At 39.3% G+C, this 16,083-nt stretch overlaps 2 protein-coding genes across 2 annotated transcripts; one reads left to right on the top strand and one right to left on the bottom strand.

Annotated features, from left to right (window-relative positions):
* Positions 1-553: 553 nt before the first annotated feature.
* Positions 554-1,837, top strand: Asppvi_001748 (terpene synthase family protein; the record flags this gene model as incomplete). The annotated part of the gene is made up of 2 exons (XM_043298040.1): positions 554-724; positions 785-1,837. 2 exons carry the CDS (start codon positions 554-556, stop codon positions 1,835-1,837), a joined length of 1,224 nt encoding a protein of 407 aa, XP_043153975.1.
* Positions 1,838-3,976: 2,139 nt separating this feature from the next.
* Asppvi_001747 (FAD-dependent oxidoreductase) lies at positions 3,977-6,658 on the bottom strand (the record flags this gene model as incomplete). The annotated part of the gene is made up of 5 exons (XM_043298039.1): positions 3,977-4,730; positions 4,781-5,526; positions 5,591-5,961; positions 6,017-6,288; positions 6,357-6,658. The coding sequence occupies 5 exons, from the start codon at positions 6,656-6,658 to the stop codon at positions 3,977-3,979; spliced, it is 2,445 nt and encodes an 814-aa protein (XP_043153974.1).
* Between the last annotated feature and the right edge of the window lie 9,425 nt (positions 6,659-16,083).

The following is a 16,083-nucleotide window of genomic DNA, read 5'->3' as shown; positions in this document are numbered from 1 at the left end:
ACGTTAATGGATGAAGGAAATAGTAGATTGCCCATTTCTCAGAGCGCTGCCAGCAGGAACGGCCTGGATCGTCCCTAACCTAGGAGAGAATTATTAAGTGTCTTGTACACTGACTTGAGTAAGAAGGCTCGGAACACGTAATACTTCGCATATCCTAGGCTATTCCAAGCCTCTAGCTATCTTATCACTGACGTTATYATGGATGCTTGGGACGCCTTATTTGCCCTGTTKCAWAGAAAATCTCTCGCTATTTAATCTCCTAGCCTATAGAAGAAGGCCTARAACRCGTAATACTTTGCATATCTTAGGCTATTCCAAGCCTCTAGCTATCTTATCACTGACGTTATCAAGGAGGCTTGGGACGCCTTATTTACCCCTCTTTACAGCCGGCCTCTGGCCTAGTCCTAGGACAGAAGGCTTGGAACGCCTAATTGCCTTGCCTCAGAGTGCTTAGGAAATATCCCGAGGGCCAGTCAAGGGATGTGTATAAAGAATTCCACCTGGAAGCTGCAATATGCCAATCGTCAAGAAAATATATATGCGCTTTGAGAATATGTCTGAAGCTGAGCAAAAGGGAGCAGAGACTTTCACTTTTGACGCAGTTGGGCTAGGAAGGGGCGGGCTCAATCGGGCAACATCTACGTGCGTTCAAAAAAATCCTATGGAAATTCTTCATACAACTCAGCAGACAATCACTTTTGCGAACCTGGGATGCTCAACAAAGGTATTTAATCTTTGAGAATCCAGGTGTCGAAAGAAGACTTCCCTGTTAACGCAACGACAGATCCCAATCCCCATACTTCCCGAAGCTTTGCTACAGACCGTAGGTGTGCCCTGGACCAATTATGTTTCGAGGCATCTAGCCTGGAAGCGACAAGCTTTGCCATGGCTCCCAGACGAGAAACTTCAAGACATTGCGCGTGCCGATCTCGAAGCGATGCAATTAGGTTTCCCAGCAGTTGATGATGAGGCCTGCGCGCTTGGGCTTGCCGCGTGCCTGACAATTGTGTGCTATGTGGATAGCTTCATTGAGGAAATGGAGCCAGAAATGGCGAACCAGTGTGTTAAGCGGTGCTTGGCAATTCTAGACGGTGACATTCTAGATAATCGAATTGGTAAGGCCTTATCCACACCATTTCGTATCGTTACTAATTACATTGATGAAGTGGAAAACCCTCGCAACTCGTTAGAAAAGGCTCAAACTATATGTTCAGCATTCTACAAGCAAATGTTGGCCCTTTTTCACCCAAAAACAGCCGTTGCAGTCATTTGCGATATGAAGGATATGATTGCCAGCCAACTTCTTGAGCTTGACTTCAAGGAAGGCATCTTACCCATCAAAACCTACGGCGAATATCTCGAGATTCGAAATCGGACCTTCGGACTAATGCCGCTGCTCACCATTGCAGAGTATTATTACCTAGCCGAGGGAGATTCGTTGGCTACATCACCAGACATAAGCCTCTTAAAGACCCAGATAAGTCTTATGGGAGTTGGTCAGAACGACATTGGCGGCTTGGAAAAGGACATCCAGCTTTCAAACCCGTCGAATTCCATTATGGTATTTGCCAGGTTGCTTGGACGCAAGCCAATAGTCAGTGCAAATAATCTCCTGGAGTCTCAGGATATTCTTTCTCTCTTTGAGAAGCAGAATCAGAGATTTATCAATGACGTGATCAAGACCTGGAGTCGAATCCAAACTCGCTCCACAGTGAAGGAAGAGCGAAGACTAAGTAACACACTTATCACGGTGTGTGTTACCCACCTAAAGTGGGTTCTGTCTACCTCGAGATACAATATCGATTGTGTACTGCAGGGAGATTGTATTGGTAGTTAGACCCATGTATCTCACTAATTCATAACTTTTTCGGCTGCTCACCCACACCGTACTCACTAGCTCGCAAAGTCTAGATAAATAATTCTATGAGATGGATGCTGTGTACCACCTGTGCACTCTGTTAGGCAATGCGATTTGCTGGAACCGACAGCCCCATGCGCTAGGGCAAATAGTGGCACTGGCGGCGCTATCCATGGTTCCTCCGGGGTTCGTAATGGGTTAATCATCTTTGCTATGCTTTGCATAATGTCAAGATACCCTCATGGGCATGTTATTATGGCAGATTAACCACGACAATTCAAATACCAGTGCGTCTGGGTTGGAAATCAATCTTATAGCCGGAGTAAGTCATGCTTGTGAGCTATTATCTGATATGAGCTGTAGCAATTGAGGAAAGTATCAGCCTTCAACTAACTATGTAATGTGATTAATATAATTTGAAAGGTATGAGGTGAATCACCCGACGAGGGAGGGGAGCAGGTTGCGAACTTGAATAGAGGCCCTACTTTTGAAGATTGGCCACTCGTCCGCCGTAGTGCGGCGGGTTTTGGCTCAGCCTATCCACCTGTTATACAGAAGCTGCAGGTCACGTGTAATTTGGTGTGCCTTCCGCAGCGCCAGGACCTCCACTTTTTTTATTCGTGCGACATCGTTGGAAACAAGGAAAAACTTTGCGCTTTTATGTCTGCTACACTTACTTCGCATTCGCACGGGTTGAGGCCCAGAGGTCGCCCATGCAAAGCATCTACCAGCAGCCCGAACTCTGTAAGAGAACTTCTTTCCCTTATCTGACGTAGACGCTCATTCAGACTAGACGCGAAGAAAACAGGTCCGTGAGGCCCAACGGGCATATAGATCACGGCAGCAAAATTTATTGGCATCATTACAAGAGCGGAACTCTCAGTTGGAAGATGCCATGAAGCAAATATCTCAGGTCATGGATTCTTTTCACCCAGTCATCAACGCTGGCCCATCTATGCCACCGCCTAGGCTTTTGGAGGCAGTTCAGCTTCTAGAAGACGAAATTTGTCATCAAATATGTCACGTTTTAGGCCCCTCTCAAGCCCATCAAGAGTGTGATCCTCAAAGATCCAGTTTTCGGGAACGTTTGCAGCGATTGTCTGTTCGACATTGTTCACAGCAGTTACAAGACATACCCTCAACTCCGTCGCTCTTGCCACAGTCTAGTTCCCAATTCTGGTCATGTTTCCTGCAGTCTTCTCACACTCTGATTCCTAATACTGCCCCCATTGCCGAGCAAGAGACTTTCAAACTGTCCATGACGGGATCTACAGAGCATTCTTTCAATCGGCCTATACCGTACACCACAACGGAATTTTCCCGACGTCTGTACCGTGCCTGCGCTGAGAGTGGGTATAGATATCTGATGGACGACTCGGTTACGGACCAAGACATGTGGCCTGAATTTGGGCTCATGCTCCGAAGCATATCTCGTTCTCAAATTAGGTCGTATTTCAAACGCGTCTTGACAGCCGTACCTTGCAACCCAGTTGAAGATTTTCACTTTCCGTTCATTAGTCTCGGTGGTGCGGGTACACACTTTCGAGGAACGGACATGGACAACCAACTGCCAAATCTCCATAGCCTGGCCGTTTTTCAGAGAACGAATGGTATTGTCGAAATCACTTCGAACGAAGAATGGTTTGATGTTCATGATGTGGAAAGATTCCTGGTTGTTCGAGGAGTTCAATTAAGTCGTGTAGATCCGGATTGCACACCGGGGATTTCTTCATCGGCACTCGCTACAACAGCTTCAGTTCAGTACCTTCAAGCTTCCCAACAGAGCCAGAGCCTTTTTCAACCATTGGTAATGGGTATTAGCGAAAAAGCTTTAATTGAAGGTCAGTACCGTTAGATCTCAGCTCTACGCAGATCAGAAAGGCAACAACCCAAAAGCTTATCTGACCTCGCTGCAGGTTTGAGCCGCATGTGCATCTGCATAGGGTGTGCTGCTGCATTCCGTCGACGTGATGTCGAGAACTTTATCTTTCAAAACATTCAATGGACCCCACCGACCACTCATGGCTCTGAAAAAGGACTGGAAGTATGATCTAAGAGTTCTCGATACTTTGATATTTTTGGAACCACGCTGCAAGCTCTTGGATCGTTGATAACAACCTACTCGTGCTCACAACTAAGTCTCGAAGGCACTCGACTCATCACTCCCTCGCGCCAGAACCAGACAGCTGCGGTGGTAGCACCAGGCCCAATCGCCGCATATCCCCCGCCCATCGCACAGGAGACCACTCGCAAATCTACATCTGACAGCCCAGATCGGTTCAGATCCCAGACACTCACCAGACACCAGAGGAAGGCGGCTGCTGCCACAAGAAGAAAGTCGTTCTGGAAGAAGACGAATACTCCATCCGCGAGTGATTCAACAGGTGCAAACGAGTTCTTCGGAATGAAGAGACTAGTCAGAGACAGTTCGCTTGAGACCAGGGATCCGATGATCAAGCTCAGGTGGAAACAGGCTGCAATCGCTCCTGTTGTCTGATAGATAGTACGTAAATATGGAAGGTCGCTGTTTGGGTCTGCAGAAGAGTTCGCCTCCCTTTTAATAATGCGTGAAACCAGAGCTGTCGCCGCGGAAAAGACCGTGGTGAGACTGGAAATCCATACTGGGGCTGGTTGCCATAGGGCAATCATTGCCTGGCGAGTGCCTGAACTCGCAAAAGGCCAGAACAGAAGCATGGTGGGCACGATGAATCCCAGCATTAATGCCGGCAAGATGAACTTAGCTGCGGGAACCTGCCTACCAGGTTGAATGAAGAAAGTCGACCCGCGCGAAACGAACAAAGTGGTTGCGATATAAAGGGGTGCAATGAATCCGATACCGCGCAATTGATAGAGGATGCCCCAGACGGTGGCACTGAGTCCCCATTAGCAAGCCTATCCCTGGATTAATGAACCTGAACTTACCTGGCAATCGGCGTCCACTTATTCCGCTGTCGATATCCTTCGATAGTAAATATGGCAATCAAGGGTAGCATCGATGACAGGAAGTAAAGTAGATGCAGCTGTTGCCCAGGGTTCGAAGGATTGTCAATCGATGATAGGAAAATGGTTACCAGCGATTTAAGAACGTTATCAATGGAGGTTAATCCAGTATATGAGTGTCGCAATTCCAAATCCCTCTCCTTAATCGAACCACTCATAAGCGCCTGCCCCACAAACCGCCACGTCCCGTTGACCTTTCCAGCGGTAAGCAACAGCTCGAATGCAGCAAAGGCAATCGTTGCGAAAACGGCGTAGAGGGTAAAACCAATTGGCCCGCGCGAGGACGGAGGTTTGAGCAGCTCATCGTAATAGGGGATCTCTCGAGACTTTCTGGGAATTGGAAGCATGTTCAATGAGACCGCGGGAGAATACGTCTGAATCCAGCGAGGTAGGAGAGCCCACTTGGGGATATACGGGACAATCACTCTAGCAGCAAATTTCAAGAACGGCGTCTCCATACACTCCAGCCGCTGTCGTGCATGTGAGGCTCTGACGAGGTCCCAGACCCGGGCCTCTCGCTGGCTTTGCGTCTGTTCAAAGATAAATGTGATATCGTTTGTTGATAGGTGTTTCATTGGATGCGTCCTCAAGAATGACATGAGATGGTTCGTCAGAGCTGCTGCCGTTTCAATTGCCGAGTTACCACCCTGCCCAGTCAAGGGCTCAAACTGAATCGCCAGACGGTTAGTGATCTGCGTCTCAAAATTTCTCGGGCATGATTATGGAGCACACCTTGTGAGCTGCATCGCCAATAGTTATGGTTCTTTTGAAATGCCACTTCTTGTAAACGTACTCTGGTAGCGCCGTGTATACCGAGCTCACTGTTTTTTTGTACAGATCAGAGAATCGCACTGTGGGGGTTATTAGGTCGTTCCAATGCTCTTTGGCGAGTGCCTCTTCCTCGTCCTTGGTGAATCTTGGGATATCAGAGCCATACAGGGTCTTTCCCATATTCTTCACCAGGAACCAGTATGTTCTGTCCCCGGGACCGCTAGGGATCAGGTACGAGAAGTGCTCGTTGAACACCGAACTGAGTGTTCCTTTCTCGATGCCATGTACCCCTTCCGATATACCGAAAATGCAGGCGTATGTTGCCGGAAGTGCTAACTTCTAGTCAGCCCTCGGTCGCTTCGGTTGGATACCATGGTCAGACTCTACCGCTTGTTTCAGACTTGTCGAACCACGTTGGGTCTGTCTTCTGTGCTTCATCCCACATTTGCTGCCGAACAGTGGAGTGGATACCGTCTCCTCCAACAACAAAAGTGCCTGTGTATATATTCCCTCTTTCCGTGATAACAGACACATGCGATGGATGGTTGTTTACAGTAACGACCCGCTCGGAAGTCAGTATCTTGTCTTTCTGTTGAATATGGTCGTAAAGAGTCTGTATTAACATGCAGCGATCAAGGAAGACAATCGGGTAACCATGTCTATATACGCGAGTCAACAGATATATTCTCGGACAGACGTTCCGCTCGAGGAAACAGAAGTCACAGACCTGCCCACAATCTGTCCGTTGAAATTTTCAAATGACCAGAACGGCTGACCTTGTGAGTTGCGGAAGATCACTTTGTCAACTGGATATTCGGCTTTGGCAAGTATTTCCTCGCTGCATCCCAGCTGGTCCAGGATGCGTAACCCATTCGGCAAAACTCCGATACTTGCTCCCACTTGAGGAGCAATGCTGGGATAGCCTTCTAGTACAAGGAAATCAATGTTATTCTTCTCTAGCATCAGAGCCAGAGACAGGCCAGCAATACTGCCGCCCACTATAATAACTTTGAGGGGTTTCAAAGACATGTTTAAGGGTTCAATCATCTAGATAGTGTCTGTTCTCTTTGCTTCCAGATACTTTACAAGGAAGAAGCTGATTTTATAGCCCAACGCTACTTTCGTCGGTGTACCTCGATTACTGATCTTGATGCCCTTGATTTGTATTGGAGTCTTTCAATTCCTCCGATAATTAGTTCCTTGATTTTTAGCCAATACCAAAATTTTGCGAATTTTGCTATGATCACTAATCAAGCCAATCAAAACGCGAGTTGGTGCGGCTTCGGAGAAACTTCTGTACCCACCCACAACCCTCAAATCACAGCATGTTAGAAAATGATATCTTTCTTCTTTAGGAACTGGTAGAGCCTACGGGTGCAAAGTGAGGACAGGGTAAACTCACCGGTAGCACTGCAGCGACTGTCCCGCCATTACACTCCATATTGTAGTGGTGTTGCGCCCATGAGTAACTGAAAATATGGAAGAGGGGTTTCGGCACCTAAGGCCTCGACACCTCAGGTCCCTTATAAAGGCAACTTTGGCCTGCGTTTCAGTCATAAGTCCAGGGTCATTTCGTTCTACCAGCATGTTTGTGTCACTACACCTACTTTTCCTGCTGGCAAACTCTAAACCGCTGGAGCTTCCATTCCATCCATTGCTGTCGGCTGGAGGGATTTTGCCAGAGAAATTCTGTTACTTCAATCACACGGCTCCGGACACCAGTTCTGAGAATGCTCACAGAAAGCTCACGACCTGACAAAAAGGGTTCTACCAAGATATCTTGGTCAGGTAGTAGTGATCTTAGTTTTCTGACTGCCGATCCTAACTCTGAAGGTTTTGTCACTTTATTAAATTTGTCAATCCCCTTAGACGATCCTTCTATAACTGGCTTCAAACAAAGAGGGATAATGCGACAGCATATTAGTAAAGATTTTCAAGTCTCAGTTTCTGATCCTTCTGCGAGATCACCGGGAATGGAGCTGTGGGTATGTTATACTGAGCCAGAATAATGTAAGTGCCATATTAGTTAGCAGGGCCGTGGTTTTCAAATAATGATCTAATAGATACAGTACCCTAGTATAGACCTTTTCTGACTAAGTGCCATCATGGCAGCATCAGAAAAAGTATAAAGTAATTGGTAGGCGTCTAATAGCGCTGGAACCTGGGCTTCCCTAGCTGGCCCGTGAAATCCTTGTCCTATGTTAAATACCAGATCCGAATCCTTATATGTGCCAGCCGCTAGGTGTTTGACAAGGGATTCTTTTCGCAGGGTAGTCAAAACAGTATCGATTTCACCGTTGTGCGGTAGAGCCGCACATTCTTCTGTCCTGTATCCGGAAGAAGTAGCTTGGCTAGTACTATGGGATTAATGCGAGACCGTGGTTATGGCCTTTCCACTCCTTGGCCTTTTAAGGAAGTCAATAAAGTTATACTAATTATACTAATGTAACCAGTAAGTGAGCAGTGTGTGTAAGTGAGTGGCGCACCACCAAAACATCCATGTAGTTCATTATATTAAACTAATTCAAACTATCTCCTTACTATAAGAAAATTATATACTATGTCAAAAAATTCTGCAGAATAAGAGGGGAGGATTCTCCTTACTATTTCTACTTTAAAGAAGAAAGAGATCTTATCTATATAAGAAGCAGCATGTATTTATTATATACCTAAGACTACCATTTAAAGAAGACTTAAAGGTGCTACTTATTGCCTTAAGAAGCATGTAAATAGCCCTAAAATAACTTAGAATAAAGAGGAATTACTTATTAGATAGATTCTATCTATAGATTAATATAGAGCAGCTCCCCAACCATCCTATATATAAGAAATAGTGAATATCCTGCTTATACAGTGTGGTTTAACTCCTATCTAGACTATTAGAGAGAAATAGGTATATAACTCTATTAATTAGCATAATAAGATTAAAACCTGATTCTCCAGGCACTATAATCACCAGTGTGCTAAATATAAAGATCTAAAGATTATTCTAGAATAGTTTAATTATATTTAGATTACTATAATGCAGCATCGGATTGTGCCTAAAGATATCTATAACTTTAATAAGACTAGCTGCAACGAGGAGCCGTACAGTTGGAAGATATTATCTACTTATCTTAGATGGCCATAGTAGCCATCTAACACCTAGTTTTAACAAAGCTTGCAAGGATAATAATATTATTACTATCTGCATGCCTGCTCATTCTTCTTATCTCTTATAACTACTAGATATTGGTTGTTTTGGCCTGTTAAAACATACTTACAGAAGCCTTGTTAAGGAGAAGATGCGCTAGGATACAACCATATTAATAAGTTTAACTTCCTTTGAGCGTATCCAACAGCTCATCTAGAGGTTTTTAAGCCTCTAAATATTTAGAATGGCTTCGCTGCAGCTGGATCTACCCTTTTAAGTCAAAGAGGGTGCTTAAGAAGCTGAATATCTCTATATCTACCTAGACCTAGGCAGGTGTTCTGGGTAACCCAACTGAAACATATGTCAAACCCAACTTGGGCTGGGTTTTGGGCTTAAGGGGGGTGTTCTGGGTTGGGTTCTAGGCTTTTATATAGAACCTAACTAGGTTTTGGGTAACCTAGTTAGGTAGATAAACTAGACAAACATTAAAGATTATGTGATATGCATTAATTATATATTTCTATCTTATATTTATAGGTATTTAAACTATATATCTAAGTAGGAGAGTAACTATTCTAATTACCCTTCTATTTCTTCTCTAACTATTATAGGCTAGAATTCTAGTATAGGGCTGTACTCTAACTATCCTAATAGGCTATAAAGAAATAAAGTGGAATTACTAAAGAAGGAAGAAGCTAGGTATAGGTAGCTAGTATTATATATAGTAGGTAAGGCCTACTAAATACTCAAGCTTACTAAGCACTTATAATCTACCTTAGGTACTAATAAAGTCCTATCTAAAGTAGACACTAGCTTAAGGTCCTGTCTAAGGTGGATACTAGCTTAAGGTCCTATCTAAGGCAGATACTAGCTTAAGGTCCTGTCTAAGGTGGACACCAGCTTAATTATGTAATAAAGTATTAATTAATATACTAATTAACTCTTATTATATAATTATAGCTGTATATATAATACAGTATATATTATAAGTTAGCTTATAATAATAATAACTAATAATAAAGGAACTAATTATTCTTACACCTTATACACTTCTAATTTCATCCAGAGATATACTGTTATATATTAGGTAAAGGAAGAACTACTTTATTATCTAATAGAAATGGTTCCTGACCCTCTGGCTCCCTATTAGATACCATACTCCTTTATCTCTTACCCTACGCATGCTTAGATAGCTGCTGGGTAGCTAGCTAGTCTATATTAATCCCTAGGCTATTATCTTCTTTATTATTACTAATTAGCTTAAGGGTATCTTAAAGTTATTAAGCATCTTTCTCTTTATTAAGAGCTTACTATTCCTTATTTAAAAGATATTATTTTATAAGGGAAAGCTTCTTCTCTTCTACTTCAAACCTTAATATATATATAAATAGCATTAGATCTTAGATTATTATAGAATTAAGTAAGCCTTAATAATAATAGCAGATATCTTAAGTAGAATTAAAAAGCCACTTAATACTAGTACTAGTAGTAGGTATTAAGAGTATATTATAAGCTATTTTTACAAGAGCTAGAAATTTATATTTATACTCTTTCTAGAATATCTATAGAGTAATTAGGGCTATCTCTATTAAATAATATTAATTAGTAGAGTATTAGCAGGAATAATAATATTACTTACCACTCTTAAGATACTGTATAGTCTTATTAGTACTTACTAATTAATTAAAATTAGGAGTAAAAAAGGTATTAATCTTTAATATTTAAATACCTAAAGATAATATCTATAGTAAGCCCTATATAGCTAATAAGTATTCCTTATAGAGACCTATATAGGTTTTAAAGCTTCTATAATATTAATTATATAATTCAGGACTCTAATCCTTATTATTAAAGAACTAAAGCTTATTTTACAGTGTAAGGATTATCCTAATTATAAATAGATTACTATAGATCTTATCTATTTCTCTATAGTAGATAGATAGCTTCTCCTTTACTATATGGAGAGCACTAAGCATAAGCTTCTTCTAGGCTACTTTCTTCTATTAAAGCTGATAGATTAATACTTTAAGATAATTAAAAAGTTTATTATAGATACTAAAGATAATATAGATAGTTATATCTTTTATTTAAGAGAGTGCAGTAGTAAATTTAAAGAATAGTTAAATAATCTAAAGAAGATACTTAATCTAGTATTATTCTTCTTAGTTAAGTATTAAGTAATTATAGCTATTCTATAAGCAGAATTAATTAAAGATTAGCTATAGTTTCTAGAGTTGCATTTGGTCCGAGTTCGGGCGAGTCCAACCCCAGTTGGAACCGAACCGCTGCGATTTCGAGTTGAAATTCTAGAAATCAAAATCAAACCTGATCCATTCCGATTCAGTGTGAGTTTAACCACAAAACTCGAAGCTTGGCATAGCTAAACCATTCCTAGCCAAGTCACGTTACCTACTAACTAACCATGGTTAGATTCGGTTCAATTTCAGGCAGTTAAAACCACTATCATTTGGTGAAAGTTAACTGTTTTAACATTTCAAATGATCATACTATCTATCATACTACTACCATGCCTATAGAAATTAATATTTCTATATGAAATATATAGTAATTATTATTATACTAATCTAGATCTAAAATATTAATTCAATATCTATAGGGTTGAATGGATGGTGGTTAAAATCATCCTTAGATCATAGTGATTGTCGAAGGTTGATRTGCATATATATATAAATCACTATAACTTTCATACCAACCTGTGACAGAAATGATTATTCCCCTGTATCTCAGCAACCACTAAATATTTTGAATTRATATTTATATATTTAGATAGCCTAGATCTAGGGCTACCTAGTAATATTAAAATTATTAGATAAGTCCTAGAAATTAGTGATTTCTATCCAAAACAGTGAGGGTTGGTTAGTYRAATCCRATAAAACCTCAAAAATCGAATCCGACGGTTTTAACYRAACTCAAATCRGTTTCACCCTACCTAAACCGAAACCGAAGCGATTCCCTAGGCTAGGAACCGAACCCTCACCGCTGCGAGTTCGGTGAGGGTTGGATTCGATTTTAGCGGTTCGGTTATGCAACTCTAATAGTTTCTTTACTCTTTAGAGTATTAAGAAGGTGGAATTCCAGCAGGTCCTAATATCTTAGATTAGTATAAGCTTTAGTGCTTTAGCCTAGAGATTATAGAAGGCTTTATAATATTAAGGGCTTACATTAATAAAAATTATAAGTACTCTTACCTAATAAAATTTATAATAATTAATATAATAATCTAAATACTTTATTATAAAGAGACTTACTTTATTAAGGGTATTAGTAATCTCTTACTTTTGCTGCCTTACTTATAGTAATTATAACTAGGCCTCTAACTAATTAATCTCTATTATCTTATTCTTTAGATTAGCTTTTATCTAACTAAGAAGCTTCTATAAACTCAGCTGGATTATATATATAATATAAGGAATATAGATAATTATAGTATTAGTACTAATTTAATTTAACTAGATTAAATCTTATATATTTTCTATTAATGTAATATTATTTGATGCATTATCTATTATAATAGAAAGTATATAATCTATAATCTTATATTACTAAAGTAGGTTAAAAAGAATAGTACTTAGGTTAGTACCTAAGTAAGATCTATAAAGCAGTTTAAAACCAAGTAAAATTTCTTAATAATTCTATTTATTATTAATAAAATATCCTGTGATTGCTATAAAAGCCTATTAAAAAGGAGATATCTAGTAATTAAGGATAATTAATAGCTTTATACTAGATAGAAGCTTATTAAGCATCTTTTATTACTATATCTTTATTATATCCTGTAACCACCATTATATAGTTTAGGAGGAAGGAATATTAGGCTGTGAAGGAGTAAGTTAGGTAAATTTAATTAATTCTTAAAACTCTAAGTATTTAATAAGTTAAAAAGGAAGCTTTGCCCTTATAATAAAGGTAAGAAGCTTCTCCTCCTATACTTACTAAGAGAAAACTAGTATAGTTTTAAGATGTTCTAGCTATTAATATTAGTTAATATAAAGAGAGGTAATAGATACTAAGATAGCTTACTATATCCTATATAAGTGCTATAATGCCTTTCTACTTTATATAATTAATAGAGATATTTTAGCATTATAATCCCTTTAGATGCCTTACTATAGTTAATATACTATACTTATTATTATAGGGATGATCTAGTATACTACTATATTTCTTATATATAAGCTTTACTTTACTGTTACTAGCCTAAGTAACTTAATTAAAGCTATCCTACATGCTTAAGGAGCACCTATTACTATCCTAATATATTCTCTTCTTTGCTCTATACTCTATTCTAAGCTATTATTTAATAAATTCTATCTTTAATATCATTATATAAAGTATATAGGATTTCTTTTAATCAGGCCTAATATACTAGAGGGAGGGGGGTGGTGGTAGTGCTGGAGTTCAAAATATAGAATAATTATTATCTAAATTAAAGCTCTATTAGCTATAAGAAAGATTAGGTATAAGACTATCTTATAGGATATTTATAAAGGTATTAATACTATTAGATCTATATAAGGATAGAGTAAAAGAGTCTAAGAATTAAAATATAGTAAAATATATACTAGGGGTGAGAGTAAAGTAAGTAATAATTAACTTATAGAAATCTTTAAGTCTTGAAAATAAAATATTTAGATCTAAAAGATAGGGGGCGCATCGGTCAGCTAGCAGCTAAATTAAAGTTATTAATCTATTATATTTTAACCCTCTTATAGATAGAAAAGGTGGTATAATTAGATAATACTATTAAGATATATTAGGTTTTCTAGACTACCTAATAGATTACCTAGAACATGTTCCAGAACAGGCCTAGATATCTAGAAAACCTACTTTCCTCTAATATTATTCTAAGCTTAAGATTTTCTTATTATAGGCTTAAATATCCTAGTCTAGGGTGTTATAAGCTAGGAGCTAGTTTAACCTATAATCTAGGTTTAGATAGTAAGAAATCACTATATAGTAGGCAAGGCCTACTAAATACTTAAGCTCACTAAGTACTTATAATCTACCTTAAGCACTAATAAAGTCCTGTCTAAGATGGATACTAGCTTAAGGTCCTATCTAAGGTAGACACTAGCCTGAAGTCCTATTAAATATAGACACTAGCTTAAGGTCCTGTCTAAGGTGGACACTAGCTTGATCATATAACCCAGTACTAATTAATATACTAATCAACTCTGTTATATGACCTATAGCTAGTATCTAGTTTAGATATGACTTCCTAAGGGCTGTATAGTTTAGCTAGATAGTCTAAGTATCTAGCAGGCCCTGCCTGCTACAGAGGGCTGTGCTTTAACCATCCTAATAGGCTATAAAGGAAGGAAGTAAGATTACTAATAAATAAAGAAACCAGGTACAGGTAGCTAATATACTAATTAATATAATAATATACTCTTACCACATAAGCACTAATAATACTCTATAATTTAAATATATTTCTATAGTTATTAAGAGTATCTTTATATATATAGCTTATTAACCACCACAATGCAATAATATTATCTTAAGACTTAGATAATAAATAATTACTAGTATTAATTTATTAAGAGACAACTAAATTACTTTAGATTTTATATATTTAAGGACTATATATTAATCAAAACCACTAAGGTAACTAGAACAGGTGTAAATAATAGTATTTTATTTAAGTTAGTTAGTAGAATTATACATCTTAGCATAGCCTAATTAGGAAAATTATACTAAAATAAAACAATCTGGGTAGCCCAGTTGGGCTACCTAGTTAGGTTCTAGGCTGGGCTTGGGCTCAGGGGGGGTGTTCTGGGTTTTACCTGGGCTGGGTTTTGGGCTCAAGGGGGGTGTTCTGGGTTGGGTTTTGCCTAGGTCTATATCTACCCCTACCTCCCCTCTGAGCTGTGCAAGTTAATCAACCAGCTCCTCATGGCTTGCTACACCTCATACACTTTGGCAATTACAAAAGCAAGCATCCTCAGTCAAGAATCTCCTAACAATCTCAAAGTCCTTTAATGCCTTTAAAACTAGCTATCTAGCAGCTTATTAAGGGTTGTAAGATGGCTATGCATAGCACGGCTCTACTAGCGAAGGAAAATCATGATTTACACACAGCCAATGAGAAGGAGAAGCAGAAATCAAAGAGATCTAGACACCAGATGACTCCTAATAAAGGACTCTGCATTCAGGAAGCTAGGGATCTTATCTAGGTAAGAAATAAGCAAGTTAGGGGTTCATCCATTGATTCTGCACCTTTACCTTTCAAACCACAAAAACACACACCACCAAGGTGTACAAATTGCTTTATTATAGGGCATACTAGAGTTAGATACCCTACACACTATACTAGCTGGATCTAATAAAAATATATTATTTTGGATGGTTTCAAACGTTCGAACGCGTCGAAATCGGATGAGGGGTGGGCGGCTCACCTGGGAATTATGTTACCAGTTATGTTATAGATAGCTGGCTTAGTAATAGTCTAGAAACTACTAACGTAATCCACAAGCGAGCGGCCATTCCAATCGAGCGGCCACTAAACCATAGAATTTTGGCCGCGGCTGAAATTAGAGGGTATTTGAACACCTAAAACATGATTATATTACTAAAACTAGTTATTCTTGCGCTGCGGACATTGCAATCATTTATGGCCTATAATATGACAGTCACTGCAGCGCGGGGGTGCCCGTTGAGGGCGTTATTCTGCATCTACTGCCTGGATAGCTTCCTCAGCCTGATTCCTCTGTTGAATGAACTGCTGCCCTTCCTGGATTAAGAATCCCTCTGCAGATTCTATCTGCCTCCTAGATTACTTCTTATTTTAAAGCTGCTTCTTATGTGCAGCATATAGATCATGGTTTTCCTTTATAAGAAGGATAGCACTATTCATTGCCATCTCACACCCCTTGATAAGCTAATCTAGCGCAGCCTTAGAAGGGGTAGGAGGACTATATATACACTCTCTAAGTAGTCTCTTAAGCATGCTTTCCTGCTTTTTTAGCTGCTTAAGATTATATAGTATTTTTAGGACGGAATTAGTTGATTAGCTGCCTGGTGGTGTAGGGGTCTTAAGCTGAATATTAAGCTGACTAAGCACCTAATCTAGATTTAGTAGTATTAATCCAGTTGCAGAAAAGCCACTCTTAATATTATCTACTAAAAAGATTACTATACAAGCCTGTAGATAGGCCTTAAGGAAGTCAAACTTATTAATATAGTTAAAACCATTTTATATCTTATCCTTAATTAAGCAGCTATACATGTGTTTTAGTAGAGAGAAATAGCTAACATCCAGAGGTTGGAGCAGATGTGATGAATATATAGGTATACAGAT

The sequence above is a fragment of the Aspergillus pseudoviridinutans genome (genome assembly GCF_018340605.1).
Source record: "Aspergillus pseudoviridinutans IFM 55266 DNA, scaffold_1, whole genome shotgun sequence".
NCBI lineage: Eukaryota > Fungi > Ascomycota > Eurotiomycetes > Eurotiales > Aspergillaceae > Aspergillus > Aspergillus pseudoviridinutans.
This window is presented reverse-complemented; position numbering and strand designations above follow the sequence as displayed.